At 33.1% G+C, this 15,486-nt stretch overlaps 1 protein-coding gene across 8 annotated transcripts; it reads right to left on the bottom strand.

Annotated features, from left to right (window-relative positions):
- Positions 1–346: 346 nt before the first annotated feature.
- On the bottom strand, positions 347–15,479 carry LOC129792714 (myb protein). 8 transcript variants are annotated; one of them, XM_055832048.1, is made up of 10 exons: positions 15,257–15,479; positions 7,617–7,752; positions 7,390–7,539; positions 6,635–7,232; positions 6,439–6,569; positions 5,736–5,915; positions 5,010–5,459; positions 3,763–3,897; positions 929–1,012; positions 347–856 (listed from the first exon to the last, which is right to left on the bottom strand). In XM_055832048.1, exons 1-10 carry the CDS (start codon positions 15,280–15,282, stop codon positions 698–700), a joined length of 2,049 nt encoding a protein of 682 aa, XP_055688023.1. In that variant the 5' UTR covers positions 15,283–15,479; the 3' UTR covers positions 347–697. The 8 variants fall into 8 exon arrangements, with proteins under 8 accessions (XP_055688023.1, XP_055688022.1, XP_055688025.1 ...); XM_055832047.1 differs by lacking the exon at positions 15,257–15,479 and adding an exon at positions 8,954–9,610; XM_055832050.1 differs by lacking the exon at positions 5,736–5,915 and having other exon boundaries at positions 15,257–15,473.
- Between the last annotated feature and the right edge of the window lie 7 nt (positions 15,480–15,486).

The following is a 15,486-nucleotide window of genomic DNA, read 5'->3' on the forward strand; positions in this document are numbered from 1 at the left end:
TAAAAAATTCCATTTTTTAAAATCTATGAGTCCTTCATTTTATTTTGTGATTGTAAAATGTTCTGGAAGTCCTGGGACTCCTAGAAATAATTAAGTAATGTTCAGCATTGATTCTAGACCTTCTGGACCAATAAATAATGCAAAATTAAGAATTTTCCGAATTTTCTAAATCAAGCTATGGGATGAAAACGTCCCAACGGTCCCTTGGAGTCCTTAAGGACCATACCAACTTATTTTAGCATTTATCTCGGGCTGTGGTTGACCGATTTTGGCAAAATCGGATTCTCTAACTTTGAAAAAATAAATTCAAGTCAATCCGGCATCTGGTTCTCTTGTAAAGGGGAAATAAATCGACATTTTCGTCCTTTATTAATCATTTACACAAAATCCATAAGAGATAAAATAGTCATCTATTTTAAATTTTTCTCGAACTAATCTAAAAAAATCGTATTTAAATTTTTATTATAATTGATTTTTATATTGTTGAATATATTGCAAAAAAAAGAATTATTCTCAAAAAAAAAAGAAAGAAATCTACGTTTTTTTTTTAAACTAATCATTGAATAAAATGTAAAGAAATTTAGAGATAAATTGAAATCCTTATTATGAAATAATTATTTTACGCTCTGGGCGTTAATTAAATCTTTATGCTCTTAATTCTAGAACAAAGGATCCTCTATATATCCTCAAGATGTTCTCAGTACATCGCAATTGGCTCCTGTTGTTTGTAGAAGTTTAAAGAACGCGGCATGAGCGTTGAACCTCTCTTTAGCATAATGTGGGCATTGTGAGTCATAAAAATCTGATCCTTTGTTTTTCCACAAGCATATTTTTCCCATTTTGGATCCAACACAACCTGCATGGAGAGAGAACAAAAAGGAAAAGAATAAAAGAAAACTCTCTAATCCACCTCTTATCACACACTCACCTTGGACTCTTCACCTCCGGAACTTCCTTCCTGACCTTCCTTATTCCTCTGCCCTTCGAACTTTATGCAACGTTTCACGGAAGGCTACGGAATTTCCCAATGTTTAAAAAAGACGTTTTTTTTTGCATGAAAAGAAATCACCAGAAAACGAGGCAAAAATTGAATAAATTCCATTGATTTTTTCTTCATTTTCTTCTTTCAATAATTTCTATTTATTTAAAAACCTTTTGCAATTCTCTTTTTCATTTCACATTTTTTTTTTAAATTTTCACCAGCATACAATATTGACAGTTTGTTTTTCTTTTTAACTTTTTCTACAGGTTGTTTTTACTTATTACAAAATAAAATTAAGAAAAAAAATAGTTTTTAATTTAGAAATAAATTATAAAATATAAAAAATAATAGTAATAAATAATTTTTTTGTCATACAAACTGACTTGTTCTTTTTCATCTTTTTTTTCTGTTGGTTTTTCTCACTTAAAAATAATAATGATTTTTTTTAAATAAAACAAAAATTGTAAAATCAACAAAACATTTTGTTCTCTTTGTGGTTTTCTTGGAACAAACACTCATTTAACTTTTTTTTCTTTATATTTTTGTTTCTGTTTTTTAATTTTGCAATCTATTGTGCTTTTTTCACACAAAGTGTTTTGAAATAAAAATTAAAAAAATAAATAAATATCCTTAAATTTTCTTTTAATGAAAAAGTAAAACCAACCCTTAGTCTGTCAATATTGTCAACTAGCAGACCTGTATGCATTATTCTATTCTTTTAGTGATTAATTTCAAATTAATTTATTGTTAATCTTTAAGAAAACATGCCTGAGCACCTCTTCATAAAGACTAAAAAAATATTTTTTTTTGTAAAAAGCAATAAAAAGAAATGAAAAATGAAATATTTACTAAATGATTTGATGAGAATTTTTTTATGCCAAATCAAAAATATATCAAGAATAAAAAGAAAAATTAATACAAACCTTAATAAAAGTTGCAAGGAACAGAATAATGCAAATGGTTGGCAAAAAAAGAGTAATTACAAAATGTTTCTTATGTTTGTCAATATTTTATCAATATTAAATATTATTTGATTAGTAAATGATTGCAGAGATTATTTAATCTTCTTCTTATTTTTGGATCTTTAGCAAGTATAATAAATCAGTATGAAAAATATTGATTTTTAATTTAATTTTTATGTGGAAATTCTACGTTAATTTTAGCAAGAAAAAACATAAATTTTTAATTTATGCCATTTTAGGGGATTAGTTACTGAAATATTGTCTTTTTCTTTCTTTAAAGTTATTCATTCAACCGTTTTTTTCTTTTATATATTTTCAATAACGTGTTAGTGTGAGAGATAGTTTTTTTCTTTTCTAAAATAGTATTAAAAAGAAAAATTTTGATATTTTCCTTTTTCTTTCTCTTTGTACAAACTAAAATGAAAATTATATTAGTATTTTATATCTGGTTTAAATTACTCTGTGCAAATATATTATTATTTCGTTTTTTAAATTATTTTATACAGTTTATATTATTATTTTTTATAAACTTAGAGAGACTTGTAATTTAAACAAGATAAAAAAAAAACATTTAAAAAATTATGGTCATGGTATTATTTTAATAATTCGAGTGGTGCAACTTAAGGTAAAATTATTGTTATACTTTTTTTCCTAATATATATTTTTTAAATTCTTGTTTTTCTTTCTATTTACACTTAAAATTATTTTTCATTGTGAAAAAAATGTAACAATTTACAATACTATTATCTCTACAACTTTTTTATCCCCTTTTTCTTGTTCTTTTCTTTTAAATTGTTTAAGGACATTATTGTCGGAGGGGTGGTAAGACATGCATCGTGGTGTTAGGACTTTTATATGATAATAATGTGTTTGATGCACTAACCCAAACGCCCACTTTTTGACTAACATTACACTTCTTTGGTATGTTTTTTTAATTCAACAACAAAAAGAAGATTCTTGCAACGCAGGGGAATAATAAAAAATTGGGAATTTTTTTTTATGTCTTGTTAGAGAAACTAAAGATTTGATCGAAAACAGCTTTAAGTCTTGCCTTACAAGACAATGCAGAGCGACGTTGCAACTTCAATGGGCAAAATGGTTGAGAAGGAAGGCAAAGAATAAGAAATTGAAATGCAAATTTCACAAATATTCCAATTGTGTGAAATCCAACCAATATTCATCATTTAAATCGAATGTTTTGAAGCGATTACCCCCCATATTTCTCTCCCCATTTGCATCAGTCAAAACACTCCCCATCGACAACGGCATCCCATTTGCATTGCCCTGACTCAGACCGATATGTTGCGACGTGACTGTCGCTGTGGAATTCCCCATAACACTCCCCGTGGTGGCATTCCCGAAGCAATTTGTGTGCCAATTTGTGACGGAAACCTGCTGCTGATTTGGGATTGATGTGATAAAAGCACCATTTGTGGCATCAAAATTCGATTGAGTGTGCGGAATATGCTGTAAATGTGATGAATTGTGCAGGAGATTCGTTCTATTGAAACCAAATGTGGAGATTGGTGGAATTTGCTGATGATTCCCCAAAATTTTTCCATGCAACTGTCCTGCATTTGCATAAATTGACTTGGACAGTTGGAAATTCGTTATACTCTCATTTTCATCAACAAGTGGATTGAATTCAATGAAATTCCCCGGAATAATACCGAGATTCTCTTTATTGCTCTCCTGAAATCCACCACCACGACCATTTGCCCACTGAAATTGTGCTTCATTGTGAAGTTGTCTCATGGCGCGAACGCTAGTATCGGTATTAGTGCTACTGTTACTTAAGCAATTACGTGAAAGATATACCTGATAGCCGCTCTTCTTGGAATCATCATCATCATCCATTTGCGTGTCCAGCAGTAATTCCGAATCACCTAAAGTGTTCTTCATGATGCTCGGTGGTGAGAAAATCACGCCCGAATCAGAATTGAGAGATTTGCTCTGAAATCGAGAAGAGCGAATAATTATTTTAGAAAAAAATCTTTTTTTAATTTTATGCAAAGATTTAGAGGAATTAACACTTTATTTTCGCAAAGTTTGACTTCAAAACTATCTTGAAAAGGTTAGATTCTGATAAAAATCTTTTATTTTCTTATAATTCGTCAATTAGAAGATTTTTGGTATTCTGGGCAAAATCTTATAAGATTTTGACACTTTATTTCTGTCTTTAATCGAGTTTTTGAAGGAAAATCACTTTCCAAGGCTTTTTAAAGCTCTTTCTGGCTGTTTTCTTGAACAACAAAATTCTTTGTTTTTTTATAGAACGACAATAGAACAATTTAAAAACAACTTGTCAAAATCTTACAACTTTTAAGTTGGTAAAAAAGAAAAGATTTTAATCAGAATCGACCCAGAAAAGACAATTTTCAATCGAAATTCTAGAAATTTTATGTAAGAAATTCTACAATTTTTCAGGACTTCAATTCAAGGAAAAAATATTCAGAAATCGTCAAACGAACATCCTTAACCTTAGCATTGCCATGTAATGTAAGTGATCGATCCCAGAGCTACATTACGAGCTAATTGCACCCCAATTCTTAAAGATAAAGAAGGTATCTTTTGGAAAAAAAAGTTCCTTGTTTAGCCTAGAAGATTATGTAAAAATTTCAGGTCGATCTGATCATCAGAAAGTTTTTAACAAAAATGTAAAAATAGGAATTCAAAATTTTTTAATGGTCCTTATTCGTTTCTTTTTGCTCTCATTTTCATGGATTTCTTCCCATTTCCCCTTTAAAACACCTATAATTTACATTTTACTGATCAATCTCAATGGCTAAAAAAAAGAAAAAAAATAAGAACTTTGAATTGCTAAAACACGAAGAATTGTGGAAAAGTCTTTCTAACCCAAAGAAAATCTTTGAAAAAATCATTAAAAAATTAACTTTTTGATTGAAAAATGATAAAAGAAGTCACTAAAATCTCATTTGTTCGACCAAATTCGTTTAATTTAGGAAAGAAAGCCTACGAGATCGTTCAATTTGAGGGTTAAATTATTGGATACTTCCCTTAATTTTTTTTTTAAAACAGCATAATTGATTATTTAAATGACTCACCGGTGTTTCAGCCATGTACGGCATTTCCGTGGTATTCTCCCATGAACTTCCAAGGGATTTCCGCACCTTCCGCAATCCCTGAGGCTGTGAATTCTCCTTGGAATCATCGTGTGTAGCCGTACTTGTTGAGGCCTTGACAGATCCACCCTCTTCGTACACACTATCCGTCGAATCCATTTGCTCCTTATGCATCATCTCCACAATGTCCTCCACAAGTCTTCCTGGACTTGGTGGCACGTACGAATCCGTATTTTGACGCCGTAACTCTGCTAGAGCTTTCTTAAAGGGTGTCGGTGTACGCGGATTATTCCCCACAAGTAACTTCCCACGCACTTTACCACCATCGCCGAATCTCTGTGGTGCACTTTCACCCTTTTTCCCCTTCTCCCCATCATCGTGGTGCTTCTCATCCGGGGGTGGTGTAGTCAAAGCTGCATTCTCATCATCTTCCTGCAATGAAAATCATCAAAAACAAAAATATTGCTAAAAATTTTTGGAGACATTATTCATTTTCACTTAAAAAAAAACAGATAATTCACAAAATTATATTTTTCATTACTTTCTAATTAAACTACAATTTTCTAGCAAAAAAAAGAAGCTCTCTAGGAATCTACGGATTCAGCAAAAGCCATAACGCGCGCGTCTCCCATTGCAATCGCTTACGGATTTACCATCATTGCACCTGCATGAAAATGATACAAAGAAGCACTTTTGCCACTTTATTACCTTTTCGCCTCTACGATTTCGGACAGGTGTACTGGCCGGAAGTTTAATGTCAAGGGACAAATTCATACAGGGTGAGGTCAGAAAGTGACTCGGTGAAAATGGGAGAGGTTTTACGGGTGTCTCTGATGGCGATTCCAATGGTCTAACATCATCCATTTGATTCATGTTTAATAAAAGTTTCTGCAATTAATCAGATAAGAGAAAAGAGAAAAAAAAGAACTCAAAAATTAACTCTCACAACCAATTTTTTGTTGATGTTTTAATTCCTATGCGAAACACATCCATATTTGCATTACAATTTAGAAAAAAAAATAAAATAAATTGCTGTGAGATTTCTCTGAGTGAAGGATTAAATTGCAGAAAGAACTAATAAGCTTCTATTGAATCATTTTCATGCATGCAAAGTTCTAGAGACCCGTACGATCATTTTTTTTTATAATAAAGTGTTAAAGTTTAATTACTAAAATGAGCAGCAATGAGAGGGATTAAACTTTTGTAATATTACATTTTAATCTAAGAAAAGCTTTCTCATTCTCACTTTTATTTCTATAAGAAAAAATGATAATAAAACAATACTTTCAGCAACAAATAATTTAAAAAAAAAAAATGAATTTTTAGTAAAAAAGAATTAAGTCAAATAAAATTTATTAATTTTGTTGCTGAAAGTATTTTCCAAAATGTTTCTCCGAATTGTTTTCCTTACCTCATTATCATCTGAAAAACGCCTTTTTTTGGATCTCTTCAGTATTGCCGGGGGATGGTCGGTCAATTTCTTGTGAGACTGCTTCGGAGACTCCAACAAATCGTCCAATGAAAGTGGAATTTGAAGAGTATCTGCGAGATTTTTTCATTATTTATTAAAAAAAAAATAATAATTCTTTAATCTGTTTTCCCCTTACCCGTGTATTCATTGTGCATCTTGGACGATTGCATTGCTCTAGCCGGTGACAGAATGAATGATGAGCGATTTTCATTCTTATTGAGAATCGGTGACATTATAAATCCTGATTCACCTTTGGTGCGAATAGCCTCAAGGAGGAAGTCACCTTTCTGCGTGGAAATGGCAATTTGATCCGTATCCCCCAGGCCGTGCGATGCATCGGATCTACGACAATTCTGTATGAATGACTTCCGGTTGGTCGTTATAAGGGCACGCAGGGACATCTTCTTCCCACCCTGCTGACGTGGACGCTTCGGCACTTCGGTTGTCTCATACTTGCGACGCATCGTTGAATTCCAGTGATTCTTGATGGCATTATCCGTGCGTCCCGGAAGTAATTTAGCAATTTTCGCCCACTGATTCCCCCATTGCTGATGCGCCTGGTAGATTATATTATCCTCCTCATCCGTCCATGCGGTCTTCTTGATGGACGGGTTCAGGTGATTGTGCCAACGCTCGCGGCATTGCTTCCCGATACGCCCCTTCAAGTGGCGTGCAATCAGCGTCCACTTCTTCGGCCCATAGCGTGATACAAGTTCAACAACTTTGTCGTCCTCCTGTTGGCCACCACACCGTTAGAAATGCGCCCCAAAAAGGGAAAAAAAGAATAGCCGTTGTAAACATTTTTTTCCTCCTTCTTCTTCTTCTTCGTCTTCCATGCGGTTAACTTTATCGATATATCAGGTAAAAATTTGGAAAAAAAAAACTACAGACCTCTTTTGTCCAGGGACCTTTAATCAATTCCGGATTCACAACTTTTGACCATCTCTGCTGGCATTGAACATCTGTTCGATCTTTCATCTGCTTCGCAATAGACGTCCAATTCTCCCCATATGTTTCCACTAAGTTTTTCAGTGCAATATCCTTCGTAAAAAGAAAGAAAATCCCCAAAAAAGATTTATAAAGTCTTCCCTCAAAGATTTGTTATTTTCCACCCTTACCTCATATTTTGTCCACCTCGTTCGTCCCTTATTCTTATCTCCACCCTCCTCATCTCCAACCTGCCCATCAGAATACTCAGACACTTCCTCATCGTGTGCCGAGTCACTTTCATAGTCATTCTTGATGTAAGAACCACTGCAAAGGAATTAACAAAAAGACGGAATAAAAAAAAAGTTTTAAGGAGTGTTTTGGAATTGAAAAACTGAAAATTCCTCAAGCGTATCTCCGTAAAATTATATATTGCAGTGAGTTGTGAAATGAAATGACGACACAGGGAGCTAGTAAAGGGAGAAGAAATTCGAGACCCTTGAGACATTTTTCTATACATAGTATACACCAATACTCCTGAGGATTGTCTCAAAAATTCCCCACAACTTCCTCGCTCTGGTGCACAACACACTCTTCTCTTACACAATTCATCCCTAATTAAATACAGTGACAATGATTTATGTTAATTTTCCTAGCCAGATTTTCATAATTATCTTCTTTTTTGAATTTTTTCTTAGGAGGTTTTCTTTCTGCCAGGCGAATGTATCTTTATTTTTTAAGGATTTTATTAAGGTTTTAACTTAATAGGATTAAAATGAAATTTTAATCTTTGTAGTTTCAGAATTCAATGCAATATCTTAACTGTTTTGAAAAAGACAATAAAGAAAAGAAAAACAAAGAATGTTTGCTTAGAAGATAGATTCCTAGACTACTTGACCGAGACCCTTAAAACATCCTAATCTAGATCTAGGACCGAAAGTAAGGGATTTAATGATTGTTAATGTTGGGTAAGTGCAGGTCAAGCACGTGCGTAGGTTTTGTGCTTTTTAGACTACATCTAGTTAGAGCCTTGTTTAGGCAGTTGACTAGAACTACTAAACCATCTATACCTTAGTCGTACAAGGTGGATCACAAAGTCGAATGCAAGTGTTCGATCGCCAATATCGTTTAAGTGGGCTCAAGTATCTTGAACCGGAATAAGAATAATGTAAATGTAGGTCGATCCTTAATCAAATCGATCAAATCCGAAAACGGATTTAGTTACGGTTTTAGTTTTAACTGGTACAGGTTTCGAGTTATTGTCTTCAAACCAAAAACAACTGATAATTTTTGAGTTTTCCCTAATTTTTCTTTTCACTGTTTCGAGTTATCTCAGCCCAACTTTTGGCTCTCGTTGTTCTTACTTACTATCTAAGTACGTTTGTAAAAACTTTAAACTTATGAAAAAAAATGAAAATTGTGTTCTAGATCGAAAACGTCCAAAGATTCCAAAAAATTAAGGGTTGAATTGATACAAGGAAATTGAACATATTTGTGAATTTTTAATTATTTTAAAAACACAACTTACATTTCTGAAAAATTAACCGTTGAACTATCTTGATTCATAATTCCATATCTTTAGTGTGAAAGTGTTTCACGAGAGATTCCACAGGAGTCACAGAGATAATGTTTATTGTTTTTAGAGAACTTTTTTTATCTGCAAAATTATATTTTCGCTTTTTTCTATTAATTCCTTTATAGTAAACGATCAAAGGCACCAAATACACTGAAATAAACCAGCCAGTGAAACCTTAAAAATTGAAGATCACCCTCTTACTCTTGCCACTGTGAAAATACAACTAATGCAGACATTCAGAGGGAAACCTTGGCACTAAGCGGAGATATTATTCAACCAACTGTTCAATGCTCGTTTCTCTATCCCTCATATATGCGGGGTCTCTTTCAGGCACCCCTCACATGAAATAATCCAACATCACTTTCCGAGGGGGTCTCTCCACGAGTTTCTCCTATAATTTGCGTGTTTTATATACCCCGCGCTACACAAAGTAATGCATATAATTCGCTCCTTTTCAAAAAAAAAAAACCTCACTATTTCCATGTCACAGACATTTTCAAAAACAGAGAACGAGAGACCCAATAGGGATGCTTCGCGTGAAGGAGGAAAAAAGAAGTCTCTCTAAAAGAAGCCCACATCTCTTTTTTCCCCCTTTTTTCACGTACTACAGTATTCACATTAAACCAGGTGTTTGGTGGGTATTTCACAAAACATACACATATATCTACTATACACGAAAAAGCAGAGGCTCTCTGAGAAAAATGAAAGTAGGGGTTCATGGAAGATACATATAGGTATGTTAGGTACATATACATACATAGTCTTCTCTTAGTTAGAAAAAAAATATGTAGGTACATTTACCTTACAATATTCCTAGAAATTCCACACAGTGCTCTTTTATAGAGCCACACTTGATGGTGACTACAAACAATTAATGAACGTAAAGTGGAATTGTGAGTAATAAAAATTACAAAATTTTATTTAACGTTATTAGGAAGTCGAATTAGAACCCATTCAAAATTAAAAGAAAACAAATTTTAAAAAATTATAAAATTTTCTCATAGTTCATCAATTTACTATGTAGTCTACTAAACAAGCTAACCCTTTTAAGAAGAGGAAAACATCAGCAATAAAGTTAATAGTGGTGGCTAATACGCCGGGAGACGAACTAAGAAAATTATTATTTAAATTGAAAAAAACTTAAAATTATCTTTTCTAAAATTCGATTAGATCGATAAAACTATGTAAGACTAAGAACTAACCATCCCTTATTTTATGAAAACCAATTATAAAGCTAGATCTCATAAAGTTGATTATCTTTCAAAATTATTTTTACTTCATGTAAGAAACAATAATAAATAAATGAAAAAATACCAAAGGAATAATGAGTTTAAACTAAACCATGACTTGACAATAAATTCCCTGATATATAGCATTTTTTATATGTATTTGAAGAACTAGCAGCACCCTATCTTTACATCCTTCTCCCCACTTTATTGTGATCCCGTCTAAGGGGCGAAGAAGAATTCATAGCATAGGGGAAAGAACATTTTTTAAATTATTCTGAACATTTTTTTTAAATTTGTGTGATCATGGAGAAAAATATCAATAAGTCTTAATTAACAATCTTAATAACTTTAATTGCTCTTGAATTTTCGTGCAGACGAGAATTTTATGCAGGGTATCTTAGCATAATTTCAAGGATTATGGGGAGGAACTTTGTCATGATGGTATGTACTATATCTTCTCCCTTTTTGCTGTACATTATTTATTTATATTTTCTATTCAACATAAAAAGCAGACATTACATAAAAATGTTCCACCGTAGGACTGCCGCCAGTAATAAAGAATAGCGGAGTTTCCTTTCGGTTTTGTTGAGAATTACTTTCTGTGAATACCAAAAGAGAATTTTTCTTCATTGTCTTCCCCCATTTGTGGATCATCAATGATCGTACGAGAGATCTTTGAACTTTTGGTGGAAGAGAAAGGTTGTTTTTTTTTTCTTCTGTATAAATGGGCAAAGGGAAAAATGTGAAGATCGTATAGTGGGCACATGATGTGCAATCACCCAGGGAAACATGTGCAAGAATTAACCCTTTGTTATACGCTCTCGCTCTGTCAGTGACGATCGCGGAGGCATGATCGTGGGGGAGATCACACAAATTACGTATAAAACACCCTATGCTTGGGATTTTTGGAGGGAAAATATGTTGTGGACGAAAGATGGGTGAGATCGAAGAACTTTCAACCGAGGGGTTCACTGCCTTTTCTTCTCCCTTGCATACCGTCCACACACAATCCAACCGAGGGTTTCTTGGACTTTCGAGACTGCACCAATGTAAAATACCTCCTCGAGGCTCGAAGGTCTCATGCAATTAAATTTCATGTGTTCTTTTTTTCCTCCTGTCGATCTCACATTCTCTGTGTCTTTTTTTTTTGTTTCTCCCTCTTTCTCTCGCTTGGCACATCAACACGGAACAGGACATCTGCTTCTTTACTCTGAACAAAATAAGGTCGATGTTCCCGCGCGAACGTATGGTAAACGCACAATCAAAAGACTTTAGGTAATACTCCTTGAGAAAACACCCCAAGAAGGAATGTTAAAAGGCCTTCGCATTGCAGTTGAATTCCAAAAAATTGACCCTCGGTCGTCATCATCTTCAAATTAAAAGACGGACACCGCAAGATATTCTCACTCAATGCTTTTTTTCTTCTTTCGCTTTGATCTTCTCCATTCAGTCAACGCGAAGGCTCCTTTATCGGGCATGAGGAGAGACGAGAATTATAAAATGTGGATCACACGTGAATATGACAAGAACATTGCAAGCCAATAAGTCGTGAATTGAATACTAAATTCAGGACGACACTTTCCCCTTTTTCTTGTAAAAATAATACATTAAAAAAACATCAAATTTCTCATGAGAAGGTAGGTAGGTGCAGCATGAAAGGAAAAGCAAATTCACACACACCTCATTTTTTTTACTTTATACTTTCAATTTCTCCCCAAAAATTTTGAATTTTTATCCTTCTTTTCTTTGCAAAATCAAAAAAAAAAATTAGACGACTGATTTGCAAACACCATCAAATTCTCACCCCTAGACCTCTACGTAATTACATACCATGGGAAAAATCCCTTATAGGAAATGCATCTTGCAATTTTTCACCCTCGAAGATTTTTGTTGTGCAGTAGAGTTGAAAAATTCATAAAGAAATTTGACTATAAAGGTTCTCTTTACTTACATACACGACAATTCCTCTATTGTAATCATTTTATATAGTATAGTACCTATGTTATGTAGTATATACGCTCACACCCAAAAGCAACCCTCGAGGGTGAGTTAGTTTAAGTATAGTCTTGTTTTCAGACTCATAAGTATGTTATGTAACCTTATTATTTATTTTGCAATTCTATGCAATAAACTTCGAAACTCTCAAACTTTTTAAGACTGAATAATTACAGATTTTTTCTTAGTTTCTAAAACTAGAAATTAAAAGGCATAGTCCTTTAAGGATCCTGTCCCTACGCATGTATCGTGGGTTGTTGAAACTCGCACCTAAGTGCGGCTTAGTTAGTTTCTTAAGTCCGGCATTAGTTGCTTTAAGCCGAGCGTAATTTTTTTAAGACCAAGAGTTATGACATTAAGATTAGGTCAGACTGAATCAATACTAACCTGATCTTAAAAGCCCAAAAACTTAAGCTCCTAAAACTTAAACCAATAACTTAAAAAACAGTAAAGCCGGGTTTAACAAAAAAAAAACTTAAACCTAGAATAAAGAAATATTTGTGTGGTTTAAAAACATTTAAACTTGGTTTAAGCCTAATGTTAAAAATTTAGGTCAAGCTAAAAAAATTTTGACTTACTTCTAGAAAACATAGCTCTGGCTTAAAACTTAGGTTTTACCATAAAAAACATAGATCTAGCATGAAAAATAAAGTCAGTTTTAAGCTAAAGCCGGATTTAGTAAAGATTTTGTGATCTTCAATATTAAGGTTCAAGTCATTCAAAATTTTCTGCGTATAGCAAAGAGAAAGGTAGAACAATTTAAGGTATAAGACCTAATAGTGACTTTGTATTTCACGTGTAGTAGTATCTTTAGTCCTTTGGGACTTCTTATCTTGAACGGAGTGAATTATTTTCCATCTACAACCTTTCAGGGTAAGTTTAGCAACAAAAAAATTGGTCTATTTTAGCTGTGTTTCATTCCATCCCCTACCATAAGAATTGCTATTCAATTCACTCCCAAAAGAGAGATCCTCTGACCCAATAATTTTTTTTCATTCTTCAAATAGAAATTGGCGCCTTTGGGAATTTTTTCTAAGAAGGGGAATCCCTTTTCTCAAATAATCAAATGTGTACGCTCCTCTCACATAGGACATTGCCATGCAAAAATATTCACATGAGAAGATCAATACAGGGCATCATATGCATGCAATATTATTTGCATTGTGCAGAAAGATTCCTTTCAAGGGGAATGGGAAAAGGACACATAAAAAGGAGATCTATTGCATTGGATTGTGAGAAAATTGATCAAAAATTCGGGAGTCCCCTTTCACACGTTTGTAAAGAGACATCGATAGAGAACACATAAAGCAGGTACTGGAATAAAAAAGAGCACCCAAGTGAATGATTTTCTTCACTGTAGTGCAAAATTTTCTCTCCCCTTCCTTCCGTACATTCCCTTTGCCATGTGTGTATGGCCTTCTCGTACATTTGGCCAAAATTGCCCCCTGGGAAGAATCAAATTTACTCCCAAAAAATACTCATACAATTTGTTGAGCTGAAAGTAATTCTTCGAACGGGGTAAACAAGTGAATTTCTTTAACAATTCAATATCATTAATTTTATTTCTATATAGCAATACTATACATGGTAGAGACACTATATACGGGATAGGGGAGGAATATGGAGAAGGAACATTTTTAATTTATTCTATATTTTTCCTCTATCCAATTTAACTATCTTTCATTTTAGAGAAAGAAAAAGAAGGAACTTTAAGAGAGGGAAGAGAATCCGGTCATTTGAGGGGTCACAAAATTTCAATATGGGGAGTTTTAAAATACAACACAAAAGTAAGAAGTCGCTCACATGAGAATTTTTTGAAATAGAAAAATAGGTAGGTATAGGGATCGAGAAGAACGAAGGATAATGTGAAGTTTTCAGTACTCGTTGGGATAATTATCGTGCATACACGAATTTAACATCGTTAAGGTATAATTTGTCAGATCATTGGATAAAAAGTATAGCTTATAGCATTTTACATGTAAAAGCATAGTCTATGCAATAAAAACTTTTATATAAAACTTGTTGTATAATAATGTACATTGCATTAACTTTATTGGATCTTATTCGGCCGATCATTGCATCATGTTTCACGTTCTCTGCTATTATCTGATAAAGCTAAGTACCTGACTATGCTGCTATGTAAGAGGCTAACCAGAATATATTTTAAAGTCGGACTTTCGTTCAAATATTCTGGTTATAATTTTCTTTATTAAAAACTGACATTTCGTACTATATAAGCCCCTCTTCAGAGTCTACAACAATTAAAAAAAAACATTTTTTGACTCTTAGGATTCTTAAAACTTTATTAGGACTTGATGAAGCATTTTTATAGTCCGAAATGTTGGTTTTCCAGAATATTTGATCGAAAATACGACTTTTTGGTTAATTTTCTTAGAGTTAGAAATTAGTATTAAAAAATCTGGATTTAATCCTAGATTTTTTTTCTAATTTGCGATAAGAATTAAAATTTTCTAGAAAGTCAGTTCTCAACAAAAAAATTTCAAAATTTTTCTTCTGAAGTTCTAAATCGCTTCCTAAACCTGAATCTATCTGATAAAATTATTTCTAAAAAATTTTCAAGCAAATAAAATGAGCATATCCGGGTTTTATCAAAAAATGGGAAAAATTATATAAATCGTAAAGAATTTTTAATTAAAATCCAAATTTTCTAAAATCAAAAAATATTCCATTTAATTTTTTTTTAAGTTACCCAAAAAAGCCGGCAGAAATTCAAAAGTTTGGTACCTATGAGGTTACGAGGGCGTGAAAGGGTTAAAAGATAAACGAGATTTTCGGACAGAAATATTTTCCATCTCATTCTCACCCAAATAAAAATCATATCTTGCATCCTGTTTTCACTAAAAACGCATTTTACTCAATTTGAACTTAAAAACGATAAATTCCTGTTAATCAAAACATCCCCACGCTCTATGGAAAAGTCAGTTTTTCATGAAAATTGTGGAAATGCATTTATTTTGTGGATAAAATGAAACAGCAACGGATAAAAGAAATTGAAAAAATGATTCGTTACCTTGACAGCTTGCTTTCGGTCTCCATTTCCAGCACGTTTTATCGCATTTACGCCCAAGAGCGGCACTTTTCTTCAATTGCAATCACTTCCTTGTTAACTTTAGAAAAACATAGCACAAAGCATTTCAGTGGCTTGGGGGAATTTTGGGGATCTTTTTTGAAAAAACACAACGCGTGCCTCCCGTCCGTTTATTCGTTTGTGGCGTCACGATTATTTCCGAAAAATTCCGA

This window comes from Lutzomyia longipalpis, chromosome 3 (genome assembly GCF_024334085.1).
Source record: "Lutzomyia longipalpis isolate SR_M1_2022 chromosome 3, ASM2433408v1".
In the NCBI taxonomy this organism is placed as follows: domain Eukaryota; kingdom Metazoa; phylum Arthropoda; class Insecta; order Diptera; family Psychodidae; genus Lutzomyia; species Lutzomyia longipalpis.

What these genes read in the sequence shown, in the direction of transcription:
- LOC129792714 (XM_055832043.1), bottom strand. Translation starts at nt 8,991, where the DNA reads ATGAATCAAGATAGTTCAACGGTTAATTTTTCAGAAAT. An exon ending in CGAGGTGGACAAAATATGAG is followed by an intron (nt 7,540 to 7,616) that starts GTAAGGGTGGAA and finishes CTTTTTACGAAG; the next exon opens with GATATTGCACTGAAAAACTT. An exon ending in CGTACATGGCTGAAACACCG is followed by an intron (nt 3,898 to 5,009) that starts GTGAGTCATTTA and finishes TCTCGATTTCAG; the next exon opens with AGCAAATCTCTCAATTCTGA.